Source organism: Ursus arctos, unplaced genomic scaffold (assembly GCF_023065955.2).
Source record: "Ursus arctos isolate Adak ecotype North America unplaced genomic scaffold, UrsArc2.0 scaffold_13, whole genome shotgun sequence".
Lineage (NCBI taxonomy): Eukaryota > Metazoa > Chordata > Mammalia > Carnivora > Ursidae > Ursus > Ursus arctos.
Window position 1 is genome coordinate 18,110,247 of NW_026622797.1, and position 25,809 is coordinate 18,136,055.

Here is a 25,809-nt window from a genome sequence, read left to right on the forward strand (position 1 = left end):
ACTTTCTCTTGTCTGTCCAAGGCTGGAGTGGAGAAGACAGGACTCTGAGCCTGACACCCACCAGGGATTTGCTTCAGGGAGGGTAGAGTAATAATAGAACTCTCTGAAAAGTTTGGGGGTCTAAGAGTTGGAAGGGCTGAGGTTCCATCTCCCTTCATCATTCAGAGGACTTGCCCACCCTGTGATGGCATGATACCAGGGATGCCCAGATGCCATGGCTTGGCAGGGGGCCTAAGAGAGCTCCCCATGTGTCCAGAGATCTTACCTGAGACTCAGGATGGGGAGAGAGGACTTTGGGCACTCTTCTTCATGCATATCTGGGCATCAGAGTCTAAGGGAAGAGAGGGAGAGAGCATACTGAAGGTTTTGGCATCTGAAAGTCTTTAGAGAGTATGAGGGGATTAAAAATTCAAAAGCGTGAATAGCTATGAGAAGTGTTTTGGGGATAGGAATTGGGTTTCTTTTAGCATCTTCTGAGAGAGTCAAATAAAGAATGAGATTCTTCTAAAATTATTTTTCATCTTGTATTGTTGTATTACGTTGTATTGTATTATGTTGCATTGAATTATGTTGTATTGTATTACGTTGTATTGTACTATATTGTATTGTATTATGCTGTTTTACGCTTCCTGAAACACCACCTTACCTCTGATGGAGCCACGTGAGTCCTAACTTCAGGAGCTTCGCATGAACAAGACCAGTGCCTGGGAAAATACTGAAGAGGGGGAGTTTTAGAAGTTCTGTCCTGCACCCCACGGTGGTTGATCTGGGAATTACATGTGATTACAGGTAGGTGGAGGAGGGTCATATTGCCTAGCTCTCCTAATAATGGTAAACATTTGAGTGTTTACTTCTCTATTTCAACAATTCTTATTCCCATTTTCACGTAGTTTACATCTTGAAAATCAGGATGTCTTACAGTCATCCGCATTTTTGTTAGTGGCACCAGTAATGGTATGTTACTATCGGCGGACTGAGTTTAAGACGAGCTGCATGCATCAGACAGGACGCTGGGCATTTTACATGTACTCACTTGATCACCGCCATTTGACAGACAAGGAGACTGAAGCAAGGAAAGCTTAATAACCTGCCGAAGTTGATCAACACGCCCAGCAAGGAGCAGGGACTGCTCGCATCTCCCCCCGGAGCCCGTGCTCTGTTGCCTCTCAGGCTGGAGGTCCCTCTGCTGAGTTTCACAGCATCCTTTAAACAGTCTTACAGAATTGGTACTGCTCTTATTTCTATTTAATATTTGAGAGAAGTGTTTTAAAAAGGTTAAGTAACTTAGGTTCATACTGCTGGTACACAGCAGTAAAGGACTTGGACCTTGGCCTGATCCAGTCTATCTTTTACTGGCTAAACAGAAACAAAGTCTTTCAAAGGTAATGTGCTCTGTAAAAGAACAGGAAAGTGACATCCTAAATTCAGACAACTTTTATATTTATTTAGAGAGATAGTATATCACTGACCTTTGAGAAATATCAACTATGCTATGACTAAACACCAAAAAAAAATATTTATTTTCTATACCAGAGAGAAGAAATGAACATTTATAAATTTGTATTTATTTTTTTAAAAATTGCCAGGCACTGGGATTCTGGTTGTTCTATTTGAAAGGCAACTGCATATTAATTTTAATAAGATCTTATATCTTGATGATTGTTGGCAATAAATCATCGTGAAGTAACATGCCACGAAGAAGAAATTAGGTTGAAACTAAAGGTGCTTATTAAATTCCAACACATTTTAAATTCATTGATCTCCATTAATTACTTTAGTAAATATAGCTCTGAGTTTTATGCTCATTATAGCACTTTTAATACTCCCTGATATGCTGATCCTGATACAAGATTTCCTACTTGTTTTTTCTTACCCAAATATATTTCTGATTCACAGAGCTTCTGAGAGACTAATATTCTTTAGATCATAAAGCCTTGTGTCTGTGGGCTAATTCTGTTTTCTATGAGTTTCAGAGGTTATTGTATTATATCCCTCCAAGTCTGTGAGGTAGATAAGACCAGTATTCAGACCCTAGTTTTACACTCACGGAAACAGGCAAGTAGAGGCTGAGTGACTCCTAGGAAACTCAAGGGTGGAGTCCTGGCCTTCAGGCTTGGCAGTTGAAAGGGGCTGTAGATAATGCCCCCTTTTAATGAACCTGGAATAAAATACAAGGCAGTTCTACTTGTCTAACAACTAACCAATAATCACTCGTTGAGCTTTGGTTATCAGGAGTAACGTTTCCAATAGACTAACCATTAGTAAGGTTATGTAATAGAATCTTCTGTATGGATTCGCTATCTATTTTATCAAGAGGAGTTTTTGTTAGGAGAACCACACCATTTAAGATATTGAGATTTGTGAATTTCAGGCACAAATTTATGAAGTCCTATTCTCCTATCCACTCTGACCAGTTCAAAAGCATCGATTAAGTAAGGGAAAGGGAACATGAATTTACAAGAGCGATTAATGCAAATATACAAAAAATCCAAACTAGCATTTAAGTCAAGACTTCTTTTCTATACTTTCTTATACACATCATGGCATAACCTTGATGAACATTTTTCTGACAGCCCCTCTGGATGTCAACAGATGTGAATAAGGATGTGTCCTACTGCTGGTCTTACTCTCTGGACCACTAGCTCACATGGTAGCTGGTGGAGGCGAGTGCTGGGGATCATCCTATTGGTAGTGTTTTGTACATTTGTGGGAAGTTTTGTTGTTGTTGTTCTAGTGTGTAACCTTGGGATTTACATATTGAAATCCAGTTTAAAAATTATAAACCGCATTCATTTCATATCTTTAGTGTATTAGAACATTATATCGATTTTAAAAGATTACATGTATAGGTAAGTATATTATCTGAGCTTCATTAGAGCATCGTGAAGGAAACATCCAAAATACCTGTGCGATAAAAGGGACACTGGTTCTCCAGCATTGCTCTAGATCGGGTCTTCAAAGTGTGATCTGTGGACCAACAGCATCAGAATCACCTGGGAACTTGCTAAAAATACAAATTCTTGGGTCCCACTCCAGACTTAGTAAGAAACTTTGGGGGTGTAGTCTAGCAATCTGTGTTTTAACAAGGTTTTCGGGAAGATTTGGATGTTCAGGTTGGAGAATCCCTGCTTAGACTAATGGTTTCTGTAGTCACATTATTAGTAAAGGAACATAGAGGGTAACCTTTGCTAAAATGTGGTCTTCTTTTAGACCCATGCATATAATGCATGCTCATGAATTCTTGGACACTTTGGTCTTGAAAGGGAAGACATCCGGTTCAACACCCTCGTGAAGTGGCTGGGACAGGACCCGAGGGCTGCCAGCACGGTGCTTTCTATTACCTCCCATCCTCCTGGGCTTAGCTTCCGAAACTTCTGCTTCAGTGCACTTCTTCTGTGTGCTACACTGTTTTGGTTTTTTGATTTGTCTACCTAGATTTTGAATGTCTGGAGGTTATAGCAAGGAATAGGGATAGCATTATTTTTTATAAAAACTATTTACAAACCCACCCAGTGTTTAGGAGGGAACCGTCTGAGAATTAAAGTATTCCCTCCCACCCCTAAATTGGCAAAATGTGTTTGGTTAAAATAAACACTAAAAAGTAATGAGATTTGGGGTGACAGGCATCAGGGATAGAGGGACAGAACTGAACTGCAGGAGGTAGGAAGGGAGGGAGAGAAGATCCAGAGATAAACATCAGGGAGAGATGCACAAAGGGGTCTTCTGTTTGGGAAGACACACACACACTCATTTTGAAATCATAAAGCTGTTGATTGTCCCTCAGAATATCTGTTAAGCAGAACTTTAGGTCTTCCATGGATGACAGAAAATTGCAACAGACAAGAAAATGAAGAACCGGAGTTTGATATTTCTCCACTTTTCTTTGCTAGTTAACAACATTTTCTGTGCTATCTGAAAGTTTGTTATTAATGAAATATGTATCTTATGTTGGTTTAAAAAGCAGTTATGAAAAACTATGGTGCTTTATTTTATAAATAGTAAAAAATTAGATAATATGACCAAAATTAAGGGTTAGAATATTTCCATAAGTTTTAAGTGAGTATTGAGTATTGATTTGAAACAGATAAAATATGAAAAAATAAAATGACTTGGAGCAATTTTTTCTTCTTTAAAAGATCACATTTGTACAAAAATTGAAAAAAGTACAATGATGTAGCAATCATATTATCTTTAAAGTAATGAAAAATAATCAGAATCTTCCTATAAACTCCTGTGAAGAGTGACAAGTATGTTTCTATAAAACGGTGGCTGGCACTGTACCATTTACACAGTACACACCCTGATTGAGGTTCTTTAAAAGACCATGAACCGAGACGTGAAGACAATCTTTCTTTAGTTTTTAAAATTATCACTTTATGCCTAGATTTTCTGGAAAAACACTATAATTTTTGATAACAAACTAGATCATTCTACAAAATGCTCTACATCACTTTATAACCAATAGCTTAGGAAGACATTTTTTTCTGTTCCATATCCAAGACTTTAATAATTCTCTGAATAAAAATTAATTATAATGAAAATTAGTCTTTGCAAATGTCTGGTTTTCCCGTTACACACTACTCTAAACGCCTGGTCAAGGCTCAGACAATAGGTGAGACATGACTGCCACCATGTGGGCAGTAAAATCATAGATTCCAAAATCAAGTAAACCTTCAATTTAATAAGAGAATTACCATATTCGTTGCTTGGAAATACAGTGGAAACAATAAGTACTGTTTGGTCTTCTTTGAGTTATATTATTCTAAATCCATTAATGTGATGTTCATTCTTGGTACAAGTAGTTGGGCACTACTATTAACTGGCAAAATGCCAGTTACGGAAATTCTCTACATCCTTGTTGCTCAAAGTACGTTCCACAGACCAGCAGCATCTGTACTGCCTGGGAGCTTGTTAGAGATGCAGTCAGACCCTTCAGATACCCCGAATCCAAATCTGTCTTTTAACAAGATACCCAGGGGATTCCATACACACCACAGGCCAAGACGTGTTCATCTACAGTTAAGTGCCTACAGTAGGGCATCTCACCCCACCCGATGCGGGGGAGGTGACTTTTACCAAAAAGCCCACCTAGCTGAGAAAAATATTGTCTTACTCGAATTGACTTTATCTTTGCAAATGTAGAAATCTATTGTATCTATTATTTGCTTAGGTTAAACTAATGGGATTAATTCCATAATTCAGAGAAAAAATTAAAACAGATTTTCCAGAAAAAAGGGCTTGTTTAGTTTCAGGAGAGATTAGAGTATTTTATTTTGCCCAATCAGAGCCCTTCAGCATAAAGAGACATTCATATACATATATATGAACATTTTCCAGAAACATTATAATACATTTTTTTAAAATACCAGCTTAACGGTATTTATTTACAAAAATATTTCATTACCTAATTTTAAACCTTTTGCTGTGATGACATTTTGTGAAGTACAGGAATGCAAAATAACTACAAAGTTGAACACATTTTTAGTGTTTGCAATAGTGCTTTTGTTTTTGTTTAAAATGAAACAGTACACAGATTTTTTTTTTTTACCGTATTTAAAATACATATTCCAGCAATTACCTTTGAGATAGTTACTGGGCAGAGCAAAATTAAAAAAAAAAAAGTGCAGCAACTGAAAACTGCCTGCGGGTTTAAGGTAGACACAAGCTAGAGCTCTATACCAAGCATGCTTGCCCCTGAAGTGGACAATGTTAGAAAAACTTATCCTTGCTCTTTTTAATATTGTTTTGGTGATGCATTTACAATGAACCAATAGTATAACTAGAAAGAAATGTTTTTCTGGTTCTAACTACCATGTAAGCAGAGGTCACACCTAAAGTATCACAGTACCATTTATTTACAAAAAAAAAACAAATTAAAAAAATTTAAAATATGATTTACTCTTTGCATTGCTTTCTACTGACATGTTGAGTCTGTTTTTAACTCTTCACGTTGTCTTGAGTTGAAGCAAAGTTCGAACAACACAAAACACTTAGCAAAAGTATATTTTAAAAAATGAAACTCCCAATCAAATAGGATTCCATGCCATTAGCCTATGTCCATTTTAAATGCCTGAGCCAAACAACCTACAATAAATTAGTACTGACTTATTTACATCTCATACACTATAAAATTTTAATTTAAATTATGAGCCTCATTGCAAAATACCAGCAAAACTGACATTCATGGTTTTTCTGATGTAAAGAGTGCAATATGCAATAAAAAGAGCAATTACATGTAGCCCTGGACTACTGTACTCAATCTGTAAATGAATTGTGCCTAGTAATTTAAAACTGTATTATAACTGAAAAAAAAAAAAAGCCATGTTATAACCCTGGTAACTGGGAAGTTATTAAAACCATTTAATTCAGCTGAGAAAGGTAAACTAAAGTTTTCCCTTTAATTTTTGTTCTTTTGTTACAACTATTTTCTGTCCACAGAACTTTTAAAACTTCAGTGGCAGTAATAAGATCATTAATATTCACAGGAAAAATAATCCCCATAGCACTTTACAAGCAATTGATCAGTGATGAAAAGTGTGATTAACAAAAGCTGTAAACAGTATCTTCACATTCATTTTCAAATGAAAAAAAAAATCATTTGTGGGCATAAATTTCAAACCAAGAGAACAAACACTCTAAAAAGGAAAAGAAAAAAAAGGAGGACACTTAAGATAGAGAAGTGCTCTTTTTCAAAGTAAATACAGATTAAAAAGTCTAGGAATAGTGATCAAGTATCAAACTGATAAGGAACAAATTCTATAAACTACAAAATAAAAACCTTCATTGACAAAAATACATAAACTCTGTTTTCATTTTTGGAAATTTATTTTTTAAAAAGGTAGAAGAAAATACCTGGAAAACTATTTTAAATATATATATATTTTAAAACAATAGTTAAGGTAGGCATCCGACAGTAAGCTGCAGCTAGTGAGAAAGATCTTGCAATTATTGTTGTGGGCATTTTCCCCAAAATAAAATTAATATTTGAAAATGCTCAATAGAGGGTTTTTTAAACCAAAATAATGATTATCTTTCCTGTCAATGCGTGAAGACTTTTGAATAATGTATGATTCTCTAAAATTAATTGTATCTCGATATGAGATACCAATATTTCTTATTATAAGCGTAAAACATAACTTTTTGTATGGATAATATACATACTTTTTAAGTACTTTGACTTAAACTTAACAAGTTCACCATTTTTAAAATTAAAGAGTACATTTATAAAAATTTCATTTTAAAATTAAAAGTATATTCTCTAGCAGTATGTATAAATATAACATGTTACTGTATGATCTTAAAACAAATCTGAAAGTGTTGCAATAATTTAAGACCTTAGAACACTGAAACATACAGCAAATGATTTTACTATTTTTCTCCTTGAAAACTATATAAAGCCCTATTAAAGGTTTTAAGACTATGACCAGTTTAATTGTTTAAGGTGCAGCTAGCAGCATATTCATGATTTTGGTATGTTTTATACATATGTATCACTTAATTTTAACTGAGAAATGTGGATTAAATGATAATAAAAAGTTTTCATTACCTAAAAAAGTGCAGAAAAAATTCAAGTTTAAAGTTCAGTGCTCTTTATTTTGCAAAAACAAATAAACAAAATCCCCAAAGTTAAAATGTAAAACAAATCTTTGCCACAAAAAATCTACCTTTGGATATAGCTTTTCTAATGTCATTGAGAAAATGCCTTCAGCAAAACATATATGGAATCTGGAACTCAGGGTAAAACTTTGCACTCTGTGGGGGTCCCCCCGTCTTCCCTTTCCTCAGCAGTCTCCCCACCACCTCTTGTAACCTAAAAATGTGTAACACTTTCAGACTTGTTTAAAACACTCACATATCTACACAAAAGAACTTCAGAGAAACCTACAATTAAGAAGGTCTAAGCAAAAGAAATGCTTCTTTCTTTGCTATAAAGTACTGTACTTAAATTGTAATATACTACACATAACATAGACAAGTAGCAGCATTTTTTTTTCACATCCATAAAGAAAAGCAAATTAAGAAGTCAATCGTAGCTCAGTGATATCTATAACCATTTTTGGAAACACTTTGTACAATTTAAATGCAAACCCAGGGGATTAAGATGATGCGAACCTTCAACTGGATGTAATATACAGAATTTGTCAGAGTATTAAGATTTCAAATAACTTTCTAAACACATATGAATTTTAGTTTGAAGAGTGAAATGAATATGTGGTACATATGGGGAAACAACTTCCTATTGACAAGCTGCTAATTAATGAATACTTCAATGATTTTAGAGCCAAGGACAAATGCAACAAAGAATAATGTTCTCAAATGAGGATATGGAGGAAGCACACACAAATCTTTCATTTTTCTAATATTTTCTATTTTTGACTTTTTTTTTTTTTTTTTGGTTTGTTTTCCTGAAATCCTGGCTTGCTGGTGACTGTTACTTTTTGCACTTAAAAAGAAAAAAATAGAGATGTTATCTCTCAAATTACAATAAATTCCCTGGGTTAGTTATTACTGCAGACTGTCTCTTATCTACAGACTGAATCAAGTAGAACTCGGAGAAGCTATTTCCTATTCTCAAAAATACTTCAAGCTTTCTAGTTCTAAGTGAGTTTCTAGGTTTGCTGTGCATAATCTGTAGATCAATTTAAAAACAAAATAAAATAACTCAAAATATTGATTTAACATTTTCTTATAAAATCCATCTCAGATAAATGTATCTACTTCTCTATTTGAAAATAATTACAAGATTAGTTCATTTTATATACAACAGGACAAATGACCATAGAAATAAAGTTGATATACAATTAACATAAAGTAACACAGCAAATTAAATAATTGGAGCTAATATGCCCTTCCACATAATGGGGAATCCACCAGTATATTATTTTACTTAATGCTTCTCAACTTCAAATCCGTAACTGTTGATTTTATTGATGACATTCTCAAAACTGTACCTTAAAAAAGGGCCTAATACTTCCTGTGACAGATCATGGAACAACGGGTTAATTAGATAACATAGGATACAAATTAAGCCATCTGTAAAGTGCTGAGTTCATCATATAGCTGACATTAACTAAACAGAAACATGCTATCTATAGGTATTTTTTACAAATTCAAAACCTTTTGAAAATGATTACTTTTAAAATATTTATTTTGGCTCGATCAATTATCTCTATCACATATATTTAGTCCCTCCCTAATGACAGTCAAAGTAAATTTAATGTAAACTTTTGTATCCCATACTGCACATTATAAAATGTAAACATAAAAGCTTTATTAATGAAAAGAACAAAGAGGAAAAGATGCATAACAGACTGTGTGAAATTAAGGTGTTCTATACCTTTAATGATCATATGGAATAGAAAAAACAACCATCAAGTTTGCTATCAATTTGTGCTCTGATTATCTCTTAATGAAAAAAGAAAACTGTTTTAAACAATTTTTATAGAAGAAAATATTTAAATTTCATTAATAGTAAGTGTAATGCTTCTATTTTGCTCTTCCTTTGTTGCTTTAAGAACCACCAATAATCACCTCAGATGAGCCTGTATAACGAGATCACTTACTTCCAGGTCTACTAAGTCATCTCCCCCCTGTCTGCAATGCTCTTCTAGGAACCGATCATTTATTATCCACTAATGGTCTCGTTTGCATTATACTCCAATACAGAAATAATTTAGTTACCAAAAATGCACATATTTTCCTTTCCTTTTGGCTTTTTAAAACCTTGAAAGGACATGTACAGATTTATAGTATATTTCTACAGAAAATATTTTGTAGGTCATCAGACTAGACTCTTATATAGATAATTATTGACAACAGATGCTTGTAATTTTCCATGCGACAGCATGTGCACTAAGATTTAATTGGCTCATCACCTGAGTGTACTGGAACTGTTAGCAAATAAAGGGCATTTTAAAAAGGGAGCTGAGCATTTTACTGAAATAATGAAACATTTTTTTTTAGCAATTTTAATTAAATAATGCAAAGGTACATTTGGTTAAACATTTTATAAAAATTCAAGCAAAATTAAAAACTTAGCCAATTTCAACATTTCTACAAATTTAACCATTAACTATTTTGGTCAAATCCACCTTTAGCTGAATTAATGAGAACAAGGACAAGGGACATTGAAGTATTCTCCTCACCACAATGGAGGTTTTTTCTCACTTTCCACACTGTATAGCCACTACATGGAAACTCCCAGAATGATGAGCAGTTCAGTCATGCTCTACACTTTTCTTTTCAATGAAAAGTGATGTATCGCCTTGTTTTGCTTTTGACAAAATATGGACTAAACACAAATATACAATAACAAGAATCCAAGAGTAGCCCATACACAAGTCAACTATGTGTATGTTTTTATTATTTAAAGCCCACCATTCAGCTTATCTGTCTAAAGTGATGGTAACAAACAGTTTGTTTCTTTTTCACTAATGATACTGATGACCATTCAGTTTAAGGGAGGGAAAGCCCAAGACAGCTGTTTATAAGTCAGTCAATGACACAAACGTAACTATTTCAGCTTCAGGACTTGTGACTTATTGCCTCTCCCTCAAAGAGGTCAAACACTGATGGCAGATACAACAGCACAGAATCTTTTGGCATATGAGAGTTTAATACAGGAATGATCCAGGAATCGTCCCTGCCAGGTCTCAACATCCCCCTTTGTTTCTTCATCTGTAACACGTGACCTGCTTAGTTCCCAAACTGCCAACTCATAGCCGCACACACCACATACTCCACTTTGAGTGTGTGCCACACTCCTCAGTTCAAGCCACATGACTGAGGTAAAACAGTGCATGATTGTGCTAGGAAAGAACGGTATCCAGTGTCGAACAATCCTTTTAATGTTAACTTTCCTAAAGTGAAATCAATAAAATAAAAAAGGAAAATTCTTTTTCCTTCCAGCTGAAGTTAGACTGAGTTGGATTTCGGGTTGTCAGAACTGGTACCACTTCTTATCTTTGTATTTCAACATCATCTAAAGGGGAGAAAACATAAAAATGTTTTAAAAATGCCGGAACAACAATATTTATTTGTAATTGATTTCTATATTTTTCCAAAACATTGTATCACCCTGAAACATTCTACAGTGTTACCATATTGCTTACTTCTGATCAATTTATATTGAAAGCAGTAAGTAAGAACTGTTCCATTTAGAGAAAAGACCATAACTATTAAGAACTATAGCCTAGAAGGTTCTCTTATTTTTTTAGAAATGTGACAATATTAAACTTTGGCTCAGTATATTCTTTGGTGACCTAAGCTAATACCTTACAAATAAGGTAATTTTCAGTTCTCTGATTTGAACTAAAAATAATGGTTAAAGAACCTGGTGAATGAAAGGTTGAAAACAGTACTCTTGCTGCCATCCAAAACTTACTGAGCACTTACTCGGCGATGGGCACCATATGGCACAGCTTCCCTACATGAATTCATTTGGTCCTCACAGCTCTATGGGTTAGAGATTACTATTCTCATCTTATAAATGAAGAAAATAAGGCTTATATGGGTTACCCAAGGTAACACAATGGTGAAAGTGGGATGTGAGCCCACACTGTCTGATTTAAGAACTCGTGAGCTTAACCACCTCAATACATCATCTTCACAGACTCTCAAATATGGCTCACAAACATCGTTTGGTAGAAGGGAAAAGCTATCAGTTTAACTCTGAGCTCTTTGCTAAATACTTAGAGTGTGACTATATTCTGAATTGGCTGAAGTGTTAGATGCATTAGAGATCATAGTCAGATGCAGGGTTGTGCCAACAAAATTCTCGACCAAGGTCACTAGCCTCTATCTGAGGTGTGTATTAGCCTAGTACAAGGACTCACAAGGGATCTCCAAATCTCTCTGAAGCCCTGGACAAATCTCTCCCAGGTCAAGTGACCTCTTTCATGCATTCCAGTGGCAGTATTTCTGAGCAAGGAAAAGATGAGTTTTGATTGAAAAATCTGAAGAGCTATGACTGATAGACTGGGTACTCAAATATAAAAATAACCTGAATATGTTTTCTTCAGATAACAAACTAAAAATATCCTCAAGGGCTAGGCTAGGAACTAAATGCGTGAAGTAGCCCAGTGTAAAGCATCATGCAGTGGCAGACCTATGTGTCAAAATGAAGATGTATATTCTACCTAAGGGCCTTTAAGGTCAGTTTTTTAAAGTGTTACTATTCTGGCCAATGAAGTATACTTGTAAGGCCAGCTACGGATCCCTTTTTTACAGCATCCATTTCTAAGGTCCACCATGACTTCTGAATTCATCATGATGAATTTGTTGCAAAAATGCATCTCATTCATCCTCTGTGTAAATCTGTCTACAGATAGATTTAGTATTGTCTATTTGAATAAAAATGTCTGCCAATTTTAGTTATTTAGATCAACCTAAAGAATCAAGAGAGGGAAATTATTTCCTTTTTTACAAGTTAGTAGTAAAATATGAGGCCTCTGCATTCCCTAAAAACAGCTGAAAAATCATTGGCTTTGTTTACAAAAAGCCTGAAGATGAGCGGGTTCCTTCATAATTTGTAAACTTCAGTGAGAGACCAAAGGCTACTGCAACATAGTCTTGTAATGGCTCCCTCTGGTGGCAAAAATCAGGAATTTGCAATTGTACAAAGGATAAATGAAAGTTCTTGTGTAGAAATATAATAGCTACTAAAAAAAATCCAACAATTTTCATACTTGCTTTACCTAGTTATTTTGTTTAAACATTTGTTTGATAGACATACCTCATGAGCATGTTTAGAAAACGAATCTGCACTGGACAACATAGCTGCAGTTCTTTCTTCCAGATCACCGAGTTTCTGCCCTCTTTCATCTAGTGCCAACCTGGCTCGTGCTAATTCACCAACAACTCCAGATGCTGCTCCTTTCACACCTTCAATGCCGCCAGGGCCAGGGATATGCTGTGCAAGACTCCTTGAGGCCTTTCCTGAGGATGATTCTCCAACTGAATGGATTTGATAAGTGAAAAAGTAACTCAAATGAAAATTTTAATATAAAAATCCTACTATATAATATTAAAACACAATTTTTAGGTGGAGTAACAATGTAATTGAAATATTTATATATTTCACTTCATAATTAATTTTATATCATTTTAATAATTTTTAGTTTTTTAAACATGCAAAACCAGAACGTATATTAATTTTCTACTCTGTATTAGTTTATGTAACAAAATTTGTGTAAAAAGGGACTAGTAATTATTTGTTGCAATGAATAATGGGCATACTGATACCAGTTTACATAACAGTAAAAATAACTAAAGATGATTTAGTTTATTTATTCCATGCTTTCTCATACTTTAAATACTATGCTGAAGCTTAGAAGAAAAATGAATTTATTCATTATTCTATTTCAGTCTCCATAAGTTGTAGATATGCTACATCCCTTTCTTTCCATTTATCTTGTCACTTACAAATAGACCTTTTCCTTCAAAAGATCTCAGGAATTTATTGCTTCCTTTCCCTACATAATCCAGACCTTGATTACCTAATATCTAGATTACTGCAAAAGTCTTAAATTCTATTAAAGAATGAGGTCAGATTTTCCCTCTTCCCTCAGCATACATTTATTTCATGAGAAATATAATTCACATACCATAAATTTGCCCCTGAACACTTCAGTAACTTTTAGTTTATTCAGAAGGTTGTGCAACCATCATCACTAATTCCTGAGCATTTTCTTCAAAACCAAAACAAAAACGCCACACTAATTATTAGCAGTCACCTCCCAATTACCCCCCTTGTCAATCAATAATCTACTCTTGTCTTTATAAATTGTTCTATTCTGAACATTTCATATAAATGGATTCATACAATATGTGGCCTTTGCATCTGGCTTCTTTCACTTAAAATAATGTTGCCAAGGTTCAACCATGTTGTAGCATGTATCAGCACTTCATTCTTCCTGATGACTAAATAATATCCCATTGTATGGAGATATGACACTTTGTTTATCAGTTCATCAGCTGATGGACGTTTGAGTTGTTTCTACTTTCTGGCTATTATGGATAATGCTGCTATGAATATTTGTACAAGTTTTTGTGTGAGTATGTGTTTTCAATTCTCTTGGGTATATACCTGGGAGTGGAACTGTTGGGTCACATGATAACTTTATGTTCAACTTTTTGAGGAACTGCCAGTTTTCCAAAGAGGTTATGCCATTTTTACATTTCCAGCAATGTATGAGTTTCAATTTCTCCACATTCTTGCAAACATCTTTTTGAATACAGCCATCCTAGTGTGAAGTGATACTTGATCTTGCTTCCCTAATGAGAAATGATGTATATCTTTTCGTGTGTTTATTGGCTGTTTGTATATTTTGTCTGGAGAAATGTCTATTCAAACCCTTTGCCCACTTAAAAACTGGGTTATTTGTCTTCTTATTGTTAAGTTGTAAGATTCTTCACTTTTATCAGATTTCAGATATATCCAATATGATTGATAATATTTTATCACAATCTGGTTTTTCACTTTCTTGACAGTGTTCTTTTTTAATTTTAATGAAATCCAATTTATCTACTTTTTCCTTTGGTTGCTTGTGATTTAGGTGTCATACCTAAGAAACCACTGCCTAATCTAGGGTCACAGAGATTTTTATCTCTGTTTTCTTCTATAACTTTTATAGTTTTAGCTCTTACATTAAGGTTTGATCCATTTTGAGTTAATTTTTGTGAATGGTGGGAGGGCAGGATACACCTTCATTCTTTTGCATGTGAATATCCAGTTGTCCCCACACCATCTGCTGAAAAGACCATTCTTTTACCTTTGGGTTTTCTTGGCATCCTTGTCGAAAATCAATTAACCATACATGTATGGACTTATTCCTGGATCCTCAACTCTATTCCACTGGTCTGTGCATCTCTCTTTATGCCAGTACTGCACTATCTTGATAATTACAGTTTTGTAGTAACTTCAGAAATTGAAAGATGTGAGTTCTCCATCACTTTCTTCTTTAAAAAAATTTCTGTGTATGTATGGCTGTTTGGATCTTTTCCATTTCCATATACATGTCAGGAGCAGTTTGTTTCTTTCTTCAAAAAAGTAGCTGGGATTTTGACAGGGATTGTGTTGAATGCATAGACCAACGTGGGGAGCATGGCCTTCTTCCCAATATTAAGTCGTCTCATCCATGAACATAGGATGTCAATCCATTTATCTATGAATTAATATCTTTAAATGATATTTTGAAGTTTTTAGTGCATTTTACACTTCTTTTGTTAAATTATTCCTAAGTATTTTATCTTTTTGATGCTATTATAAATGGAATTGTTTTCTTAATATATGATTTGTTCATTGCTAGTTGCATAGAAGAAATGAAATTATTTATATTGATCTTGTAGCCTGAAATCTTGCTGAACTTGTTTGTTAGCTGTATTTTGTGTGTGTGTGTGTGTGGCTTCCTTAAGATTCTTCATTTGCAAGTTTATGTCATCTGCAAATACAGACTTTTACTTCTTCCATTCCAATCTGCATGACCTTTAGTTCCTTTTCTTGACTAATTGTCCTAGTTAAAACTTCTAATATAAGGCTAAAGAGAAGAGGTAAGACCCTTTGTATTTTCATCTAAAGGTTAGTATCAGTTATAAAATTTTGGGGGGAAGGTGATTTTGATAAGGACTTCATTAAGTGTATATCTGCATATGCACAAATCAGTTTTGGGAGAATTGATGCCTTTAACTGAATCTTCTGCATGAACATAGTATACTTCTTTTATTTGGGTCTTTAACTTTTGTCAACAAAATTATAGAATTATCTGTTTTCCCCATAGAGTCCTAAACATCTTCTGTTAAGATTTATTTCTAAGTATTTGACTTCTTTTGTTTGTTTTGTTATGATTGTGGTAGACAGAATAATGCCCCCATTCCTCTAAAAGATGACCTTACTCTAATTCCTGGAACCTATGATTATTTTACCTTACACAGGAAAAGGAACAGCTGTAGATGTGATTAAGTTAAGGAGCTGGAGACAGATTACCCAGGTGAACCCAATATAATCACAAGCAAAGAGCTCTTTCCAGCTATGGGCAGAGAGAGAGAGATATGGCTTCGGAAAAACAGATTCAACAAAGTTGCTGGTTTTGATGCTTTAACTAGGGCAATCACATTCTCTTATTTTTTTCATCCCTGATAGTGTTTACTTGTGCCTTCCTTTTTTTTCCCCCTCAGATTCACCAGAGATTTATCGATTTTATTAGATTTTTAGAGAATTAACTTTTGGCTTTGTTGATTTTTTTTTTCTATTTTGTATTTGTTTACTAAGTCATTACTACCTTATCATCTTCTATTTTCTTTAGTTTATTTTGCTGTGTTTTCTACCTTTTTGAAATGCCTGCTCGGTTCACTCATTTTCCTGTTTTGTTTTTTTTTTCTAATAATATTGTATATATATTTAAAGCTATAAATAACACTGTAACTTTATTTTATTTATTTATTTATTTATTTATTTATTTATTTATTTATTTATTTATATGTTAGTCACCATACAATACTTCATTAGTTTTTGAGGTAGTGTTCCATGATTCATTGTTTGCGTATAACACCCGGTGCTCATTGCAATACTGTGCCCTCCTTAATACCCATCACGGGCTAACCCATCCCCCCACCCCCTCCGCTCTGAAACCCTCAGTTTGTTTCCTGGAGTCCATAGTCTCTCATGGTTCATCCCCCCTCTCATTTCCCCCCTTCGTTTTCCCCTTCCTTCTCCTAATGTCCTCCATGCTATTCCTTATGTTCCACATATAAGTGAAACCATATAATTGTCTTTCTCTTCTTGATTTATTTCACTTAGCATAATCCCCTATTACTTTAGATGCATACCAATGATTATGAATTCTTTGACACATGGGTTATTCAAAAGTTTATTTCTTAATTTTTGAACACAGGGATTTAAAATTAGCTTTGTTATTAATTACAAGCATAACTGCATTGTGATTAGATCACAAACACTTAATTGATTTTAATCCTTTGAAATTTCATTTTTTAAAAATCATTTAACATATGGTCAACTTAAACCCCAACTTTTTAAAATGCAAGTTTTAAACATATAGGAAAGTAAAAGAACTGTATCATAAACATCCATACACTCGTGATCTAATTTTGGTAATAACATTTTTTTGCTATGTGTGAGTGTCTACATGTAAAATTTTAAAATATTCAAAATTCATTATAGACATGACATTTTACTCCAAAATAATTCAGTATACATCTGTAATTTCCCTAAAAATATATTTTATGAACATCCTGTGGGTGTTTGAAAAGAATGTATTCTGCAATGTTATATATCTGTTCATTAGATTTAAGTTCATTAATTGTGTTGTTTATGTCTTCTATATCCTTTACTATAAGACTTATTGTTGTCTGCTTTTATATCTCAATCAATAGGCATATTAGCAGTTCCCCTGCTATGATTGGGAAATGGTCTCTTCTAGTGGTTATGTCAGTATTTGTTTTTTATATATTTTGAAGTGAAAATATAAGGTGCATTCAATAATGCCTTAATGTTTACATTTTGATATTAATATAGCTAAACCAGCTGATTCTTCATTTGTGTTCATGTTTTTCTATCTTTTAAAATTTTAATATTTCTGTTTTAAATATGTCTTCTATAAACAATGTACATTTCTTTCTTCTTAAATTCAGTTGCATAATCTTTGCCTTTTAAATGGGACATAGTTACTACGGTTATTTATATTTAAGTCTACAGTCCTTTATGTGCTTTCTATTTATCTCACCTGTTTTGTATTCTTTCTCTCTTCCTTTCTTGCGTTATTTTGGAAGGATTGTAATTTTCCTGCTATTCACCTGGAAGTTATATACTAGGTTGTAGAGGTCACCTTAGAAATTTTAACATGCATCCTTAACTTATTAATGATACTAGATATTTTTAAAGTCTCCCAAAAAATGCATGATCTCAGATCACCTTAAATCCATTACCCTTTGTGACTCCCTTGATTTTATGTGATTTTTTTGGGGGGCCACACTATTCATACGTGTATATGTGTATACACATACTATACAACTTTTCTTTACAGTCTATAAAGATGTTATTTATGCATGCACTTGCTACTTTCTTTCTAAAACACTGTTTCCTACATCTCTGACATTCCATGGAGGATTATTTTCCCTCTATGTGAAATACATCCTTTAGAGTTCCTTTTAGTGTGATGGCAAGTCTTATTCATTTGTTCATTTGTCTAAATATGTCTCATTCCTAAAGAATATTTTCTATCTTCGGCTGTTGAGCAGTCTATAGCTTGTTAAAAAAATGCCTCACTTTCCTCTAGTCACCTTGAAGATTTTTCTCTTTGTCTTTGATATACTCTATTTTCATGTAACATATCCAGCTGTGAATTTTTCTTTAAGATTTATTTTAGAGGGAGAGAAGGAGAGTGAGTTGGAGGGGGAAGAGGGAGAGGGAGAGAGAGAATCTCAAGCAGACTCCACACTGAGCCTGAAGCGGGGCTCAATTCCATGACTCTGAGATCATGACCTGAGCCAAAACCAAAAGTCAGACGCTTAACTGAGTAAGCCACCCAGACACCCATCTCACTGTGAATTAAAAAAAAAAAAAAAAAATCATTGGAATTCACTAGGCTTCTTGAATGTGTGAATTGGTATCAAATCTGAAAATTTTCCAGCCATATATGTTTATATATTGATTCTTCTTTACATGCTTTCCTATTGCTTTCTTGAGAAGTCTAACCTATGTTAGATTTTCTCACTGCAACTTTTATTTCTTTTATCTTCTTTGTATTTTACATCTTTTTTTTTTTTTGCTTCTCTGTACTACGTACTACATTCTAGATGGTCTATTTGTCTTCAAACTATATAATTTTCTCTTTAGTCTAATTTGTGGTTAAATTTATCCACTCAGTTTTTATTTTTGTTTTTTGAATCTTTCAATTCCAGAACTTCATTTTAGTTTTTTACACGTTTGTTGTACCAATTTTTATAGGTTTCAGTTATCTGACAAAATGTTCAGGCATGGTGAATGTGAACTTACAATATACATAACTATTTTACTGTTTATATCTGATAATTCTAATATTTGAAGTACCTGTGATTCTTCTTCTGCCTTTTCTATTTTATTGTTCATGGTGTTGATTACTAGTTTTCCTGGTTAACTTGGACAACATATTTGAAAAATTATTTCTACAAATACTTTGAGGACTTGGAATATGTTATCTTCCTTTAGAGAATATTTTCATTTGCTTCTGCCAAGTGCTAGGGACTTGGACAGTCTGTAAAAAAATACTTAATTAAGGCTGAAAGTTTTCTGGGACATTCAGATAATTTAAAGCTGAGCTCAGTCTGTGTGTATGAGGGCTGATTTATTTCCAGTTCACCTCTACTCATAAGCTGTGGACTTTGGGGTCCTTGCAAAGAGGAGAAGTCGTATAACAAGATCCCTACCCTTGCCCATTCAAGGAGCCCACCTTGCTAGTATGAACACAGTTTAGTATCTCATCCTTCTGCTTCAGATTAGCAAAGTACTCCAGGGTAAAAGTGGACTCAGTTTGTCAGACTCAGCACTCTGGGTTCCCATCTTTCCCCATGTCCTTACTATACTGTTAGCTCTTTGATGTTTTTAAGAATTAAAAAAATATATACATTTTTTGAATTTTGTGTAACTTTATTAATTATCCTTGGTGAGAATGTTATTCCAAAATATCAGTTCCCCATAACTTAAACAACAGTCTTCATTTTTAAAAATGAATGAAAACTGACTGTTCTTCAGTACCAAGATGATTGATCAATAATCTGGGTAAGTTTTGAAAATTAAATTGCACTGCACTGCTACTTACTGATATTCAATCTTACAGTTTTTCTAATTAGTCAAACAAACACAAAAGGAAAATTTAGCAAAACTGAACATTCTGTTGGAGAAAGAGAATAAAACAGAAAGAGAATAAAATGAAAAAAAATTAAGGACAGATAACAGCTCTTTTTGAAAGAAAAGTCAAACAATCATTGACGCATTAGCTCATTCAAGGACCAATTTCTACTCTGTGCCAATTATGTGGAAGGTAGTAAATAAACCATATTTTGCTACCTTAAATAACCTTCTGGTGCAATGATAGTAGTTCTGGAGGTTTTGTAAAATAAACGTTTAGGTTAAAAACTTCTTCAAAGTTAAGATCATCAATTATGGTAAATTATAGAATTGAAATAATAATAAGGATCACATTTAATGAAAATAAAATACTTTCCAAACTATTCATTTAAAGTTGTGAATACTCCTTTTTAATCACCTGAAGCTATTCTGATCTCGGTTCCCTGAGTAAAATGCTCCCCCAATTTGGGTTAGAATGACACAAAAAAAACTTTTATGTATTTTTGCTCAAAACATGGACATATTAATTGTGACAAAGAGGAAAAAGGTGAACAGAATTTATACATATAAGAAGAATTTAAATGGATTGAATGTTTCAGTTTTATAGATACAATATCCAAATTAAATAAATCAACTTACACAGTTCTTCTCTATCAAGAGATTGTGCACCACCTCCAAATAAGCCTTTAAAGAATCCCCTGTTTGGTGCTTCAGGTGCTTCTAGAGGAGTGAAGAGTTCACCCAACATCTCCTTTAAAATCAAAACAAACTGTAATTGGTAAAGTTACAGGGAAACTAAACTATAATTCACAAAACCATCACTGTAAACTCTAACTTAAGCTTATAACATTACCTGTTGAGATTCACAAACAATTAATGAACATATTTCAAGTGACTAGATCCAGTACTTACTGACTTAGTCAAACAGTTAAGACTAAATTTACTAAGACTAACTTGCTGCTTGCTACTTTGGCTGATTATTTTCCTTACATTTCAAGCAAAGACGATAATCTCACTTAACTGTAAGAAGATTCCAATTATGACAAAATTTTCCCATAATTCTTATTATCAAAAATTGATAACTAGATTAGTAATTAAGTCTTCTTACATTAGAAAGAAGAAAAGCTACTAGTAAGTTGAAAAGTTTAGTGTAATGATGACGATACACAGTCTTGGAATCATCACTTTCAGCTGAGTCAGAAAATTAGTAATTTAGAAAGACACATCAACTTCTTTTTTCATAAACATAGCCTAGGAAGAGAATTATGCCAACATACACCTGGAATTCCAGCAACATGGCAGGGAGATGGGAGGCTTCTTTCTGTACTGTCTGAAATTACTGTCACTATTCTTCAGAGAATGTCACTATTTCTTCACAGAAATTGTAAAACTAACTCAGGAGACAAGAAAGGTTGCTGGCATGTTACTGACTTTGTAAATAATACATAGAGAGGGAAGAGGAATTTCTCTAAGAGAGGAATGGCAGCAAAATTATTTATAAGGCAGCTCTGGGAAGCTTTAGAATCAAAATAAAAGTATAGTGAGGCTTTGGAATTGCATTTCTGCCCACTTAAGAGCAGTAGCTATGATACAAAAGACAAGTACATTATTGGTTCCAGGTAGGAGTTCTGCTGTATCTGGTTTTACATGATTATAGTTGAAGATGAAGCATGTATTTTTTAGTTTCTTTAGGGCTGGGCTAAGAAAGTTAATAAAGGATGTCCGAGGATTTTACTTTTAAGTATATTCATATTAATGTTGTTTTTCCAACCAGATTATAAATGGGAATAGAAAATTTTTAACACAATATAAACAGAAGTTTCATTTATAATGTTGAAGTGGACTGAAGCCTATACATTTTATTTTCTTTCCTTTGAAATTCTACAAAGTGGAATAAAACTGGAATGAAAAATTTCCTGAAGTCAATAAATCAAACTTGCTAAAACTGACTAAAGAATATACTGATAACTATTATTTAATTCAAATTTACATTACACTATATAACAAAGCTGATTTTAGGCATATTCCCAATTATTTTTATATTCTACTACAAAAGACTGCAATTTAAACTATATGTACTAAATTGATACAACAAAAATGGCAAACAGCTACCATTCAAGTGTCTTTTATGCTAAATCAAAAGAGTAACATGACATATAACAATAGTATAAAGATATGCATTTTAAACTTTATTTTAGAACTACAACTCTTAATTTATTTGGTGTTTAATGAGTTACAATTTTACAAATGCAAAATAAGAAATATAAAAAAAACAGATTACATTTATAAACAGAGTCATTTATAGTGTAGGAATGACTAGAATGAGTATGAACTTTGGAACCACGTGGACTTGGGTTCGATTCTCATCTTTGCCTTTTACTCACCGAGGCATTTTCAGCAAATCAGTTTCTCAGAGAACTGGTTTCCTCAACTTTATAATACCTACCCCTGGAATGTTCCCAGGATTAAAAATAATGAATATATAAAGTGCCAAGAGTAGACACCCAATGGTAAAAAAAACTAAAAGAGAAAAACTCCTTTCACACAAAATATGAAACAAATTAGAAAATATGGAAATCACTTATCAATAGATCAGTAATACAATAGATTATGTTTAAAGGAAGTTTAAAAGTAGGGATTTCTAAGAGTCTGTAGTCTCAGTATTAAAATTTGGGGAGAAATACTGATATTAAAAAAAGCCTATATTACAACAACATTAAATAGTATCTCCAGATTTTTTTTGCTTGTATTTAAATAAGGATTTTACCTATCATTAAATTTACTGAGAATGATTAATTTTAATGACTAATAATGCTGATGAAATCTAAAATAGATTTGTATTTTCTATGGTATCTTTCTACATCTAATAACAGTAAACTGTATGTCTGAAATAGTATCTGGAACTTTTAAACTACCCCAAAATATGAATATACAAAATATGAATATACTTGTCTGACGTTGGACTCTTAGATCTCACTCATCATGTTAACAAACTTACGGGGTAAAATTTAGGACTGATTTCATGAATGGTCAATATATGTGCTTTATCACAAAACTTTTTAATACATCAAATAATCAGATTTTAATAATTCTGATTAAGAAAACCCTATGTTATAAAAATACTGAGTCTAAATAAATATCTTCCAAGATGCGCACAGCAATAAATTTCAATATTGAATGTATGACATTTAAGAGAGGCTAAATAATTCAACTGTCAAAAATTTTGTACTGTGAGTACTTGGCAGTTTGTTTATAAATTACAATATTAAGGTGCTTAGGACAATTATAAATTGTTTAAACTGAAATAATTCATATGTTCCACCTCTTTAAAATTATGTTTTTTACTTAAATTCAAAAATAAAAACAAATTGTCAATTTGAAAAAATAACTTGTCCATTTTGCTCATGTTTTCACTCAAGATATGGTTAGAATAATGCTGTAGAAATGAATTTAGGTATTTCAATCTATAAACATATACTTTTGACTAAGTGCCTCTCAATGATAATAAAAAGTTCTGGAGTCCATGAATTTTTAAAAACAGCTTTACTGAGTTAACTGACATATAACAAACTGCACATACTTAAAGTATAAAATTTTAACATATGTATATATACCTGTGAAATCATCGCCAACCATCAAGATAATGAACATAGCTATCTCTCGTGCTTCCTTGTACTTGCTTTGCAAAAACTTCACTTACTCCTTCTCGAACCCCCATCACCAAGTAAATGATCTGCTTTCTCTCAACCTTGGTTAATTTATATTTTCTTTAGCTTTATATAAGTGGAGTCATACAGTATTGTAAACTTTTTTTTTTTTTTTTTGCTTGGCTTATTTCACTCAGCACAATTACTGTGAGATCCATCCATGATACTGAATATTATCAACTGTTCATTCGTTTCTATTGATGAGTTGTATTCTACTGTATGGTTACACTGCAATTTGATTATTCATTCATTTGTTGATGGGACACTTGGGTAGTTTCCAGTTTTTTGACTAGTAAAAATAAAACAGGAATATCAATTTCCTTTTAAGTTAAAAAACTAGGAATAGAAAGGCTAGGTCTTTGGTTTATGAATGTTTAACTTTTAAACTGTTAAGCTGTTTTACAAAGTGATGGTGCTGTTTTTTGTTTTTGTTTGTTTTTTTACATTCCCAGCAGTATATTAGGAGTTCTAGACCCTTACATCCTTGTGAGAACTTGACATGGTATGTTTTTTCAAATTTATTTGAGAGAGAGAGACAGAAAAAGAGAAAGAGTGTGAGCGCAAGTGCAAGTAGGAGGAAGAGCAGAGGGCGATGGAGAGGAAGAGAATCCCTAGCAGACTCCTCTGAGCATGGAGCCCAACATCAGGCTTGATCTCATGACCCTGAGATCCAGACCTGGGCTGAGATCAAGAGTTGGATGCTTAACTGAATGAGCCACCCAGGTGCCCTGGCATGGTGTTCTCTTTAATTTTAGCCTTTCTAGTAAGTGTTTAATGGTATCTCATTGTGGTTTTAATTTACAGTTCTGTAAGGCCTAACACTGCTGCACATCTTTTCATGGTGAAGCATCTGTTCAAATATTTTGCCCATGCTTTTATTGGGTTATCTTCTTTCTTTTGACTTTTAAGAGCCCTTTACATATTCTGGATATAAGCCCCTTACAGATACATAAGGGCATAAGTTTTAAATTTTGTTGAAGTTGTCAATTTGTTCTTTTATGGATGGTGAGTTTGGTGTTGTAACTAAGAAATCTTTGCCAAGCCCAAGTTAACAAAGATCTTCTCTTAGGCTCCCTCTAAAAGTTTTATAATTTTAGGATTTACCTGTAGGTCTATGATCCATTTTGAGTCAATTGCTGTAAATACTGTGAGACATGGATCAAAGCTCATTTTTTACATATTTAATATCCAATTTTTCCAGCATAATTTGTTGGAAAGGCAATCCTTTCTCAATTGCATTGTCTACATCAAGTCAGTTGTCCATGTATGTGTAGGTTTATTTCTGAACTCTATACTCTGTTCCACTGATCTATTTATCTTATTTGATGCCAATACCATGTTCTTTTGGTCACTGTAGCATTAAAGTAATTCCTAAAATCAGGTGGTGTAAGCCCTTCAACTTTATTCTTTTTCAGAGTTGTTCTGCCTATTCTAGGTCCCATGCATTTCCATATGAATTTTAGAATAAATTTCCCCCAAAAAATTTCCACTGAGATTTTGTGAGATTGCCTCACATCTATAGATCAATTTTGGGAGAACTGGTATTTCAATATTAAATTTTCTGACCCATGAACAAAGTACATATTTCAATTTATTCAGGTTATTAAAAATTTCTTTCAGTGTTTTAGTGATTTTCAATGTAGAAGTCTTTCATATTTTTGTTAGATTTATCCAAAGTAGCTTCTATTTTTGTTGCTATAATAAATGGTGTATTTGTTTATTTTAAAGATTTTATTTATTTATTTGAGGGAGACAGAGCAAGCACAAGAGGGGCTGGGGAGAAGGGGCAGAGGCAGAGGGAGAAGCAGACTCCCGCTGAGCAGGGAGCCAGATGTCAGGCTCGATCCCAGGACCCTGAGATCATGACCTGAGCTGAAGCCACACTTAACTGACTGAGCCACCCAGGTGCCCCTAAATGATGTTTTTTTAAATCTTAATTTCGAAATGTCCACTGCTCCCATAGAATTTTTTTTTTTTTAATATTGATCTCATATCCTGCATCCCTGTCAAACTCAGTCATTATTTCTAGTAGCTTTCTGGATAGATTTCCTAGATAGATTATCATGTCATCTGTGAATAACAACTGCTTTACTTTTTCCTTTCCAGTTGAGATGATTTTTTTTCCTTGCCTGAATGCACTGGCTAGAACCTTAAATACAACACTGAACAGAATATAACACTGAACAGAAGTGTTGAGAGTGAACATCCCTTTCTAGCTCATGAATTTAAGGAAAAATAATTCAGTAACTAATCACTAAGTAT

The 25,809-nt window shown here is 33.4% G+C and overlaps 1 protein-coding gene across 6 annotated transcripts in view; it reads right to left on the reverse strand.

Annotated features, from left to right (window-relative positions):
• Window positions 1-5,241: 5,241 nt before the first annotated feature.
• The window catches only part of STXBP5 (syntaxin binding protein 5), a 164,772-nt gene continuing 144,204 nt past the window's right edge, over window positions 5,242-25,809 (reverse strand). For all 6 annotated transcript variants that reach the window (XM_044386406.3, XM_048225907.2, XM_026504998.4 and 3 more), the window contains 3 exons: window positions 20,480-20,591; window positions 12,734-12,954; window positions 5,242-10,981 (listed from right to left, as the gene is read on the reverse strand). In XM_044386406.3, the coding sequence (XP_044242341.1) occupies window positions 10,940-10,981; window positions 12,734-12,954; window positions 20,480-20,591 (375 nt within the window). In that variant the 3' untranslated portion in view covers window positions 5,242-10,939. The remainder of the gene's footprint in view (window positions 10,982-12,733; window positions 12,955-20,479; window positions 20,592-25,809) is intronic.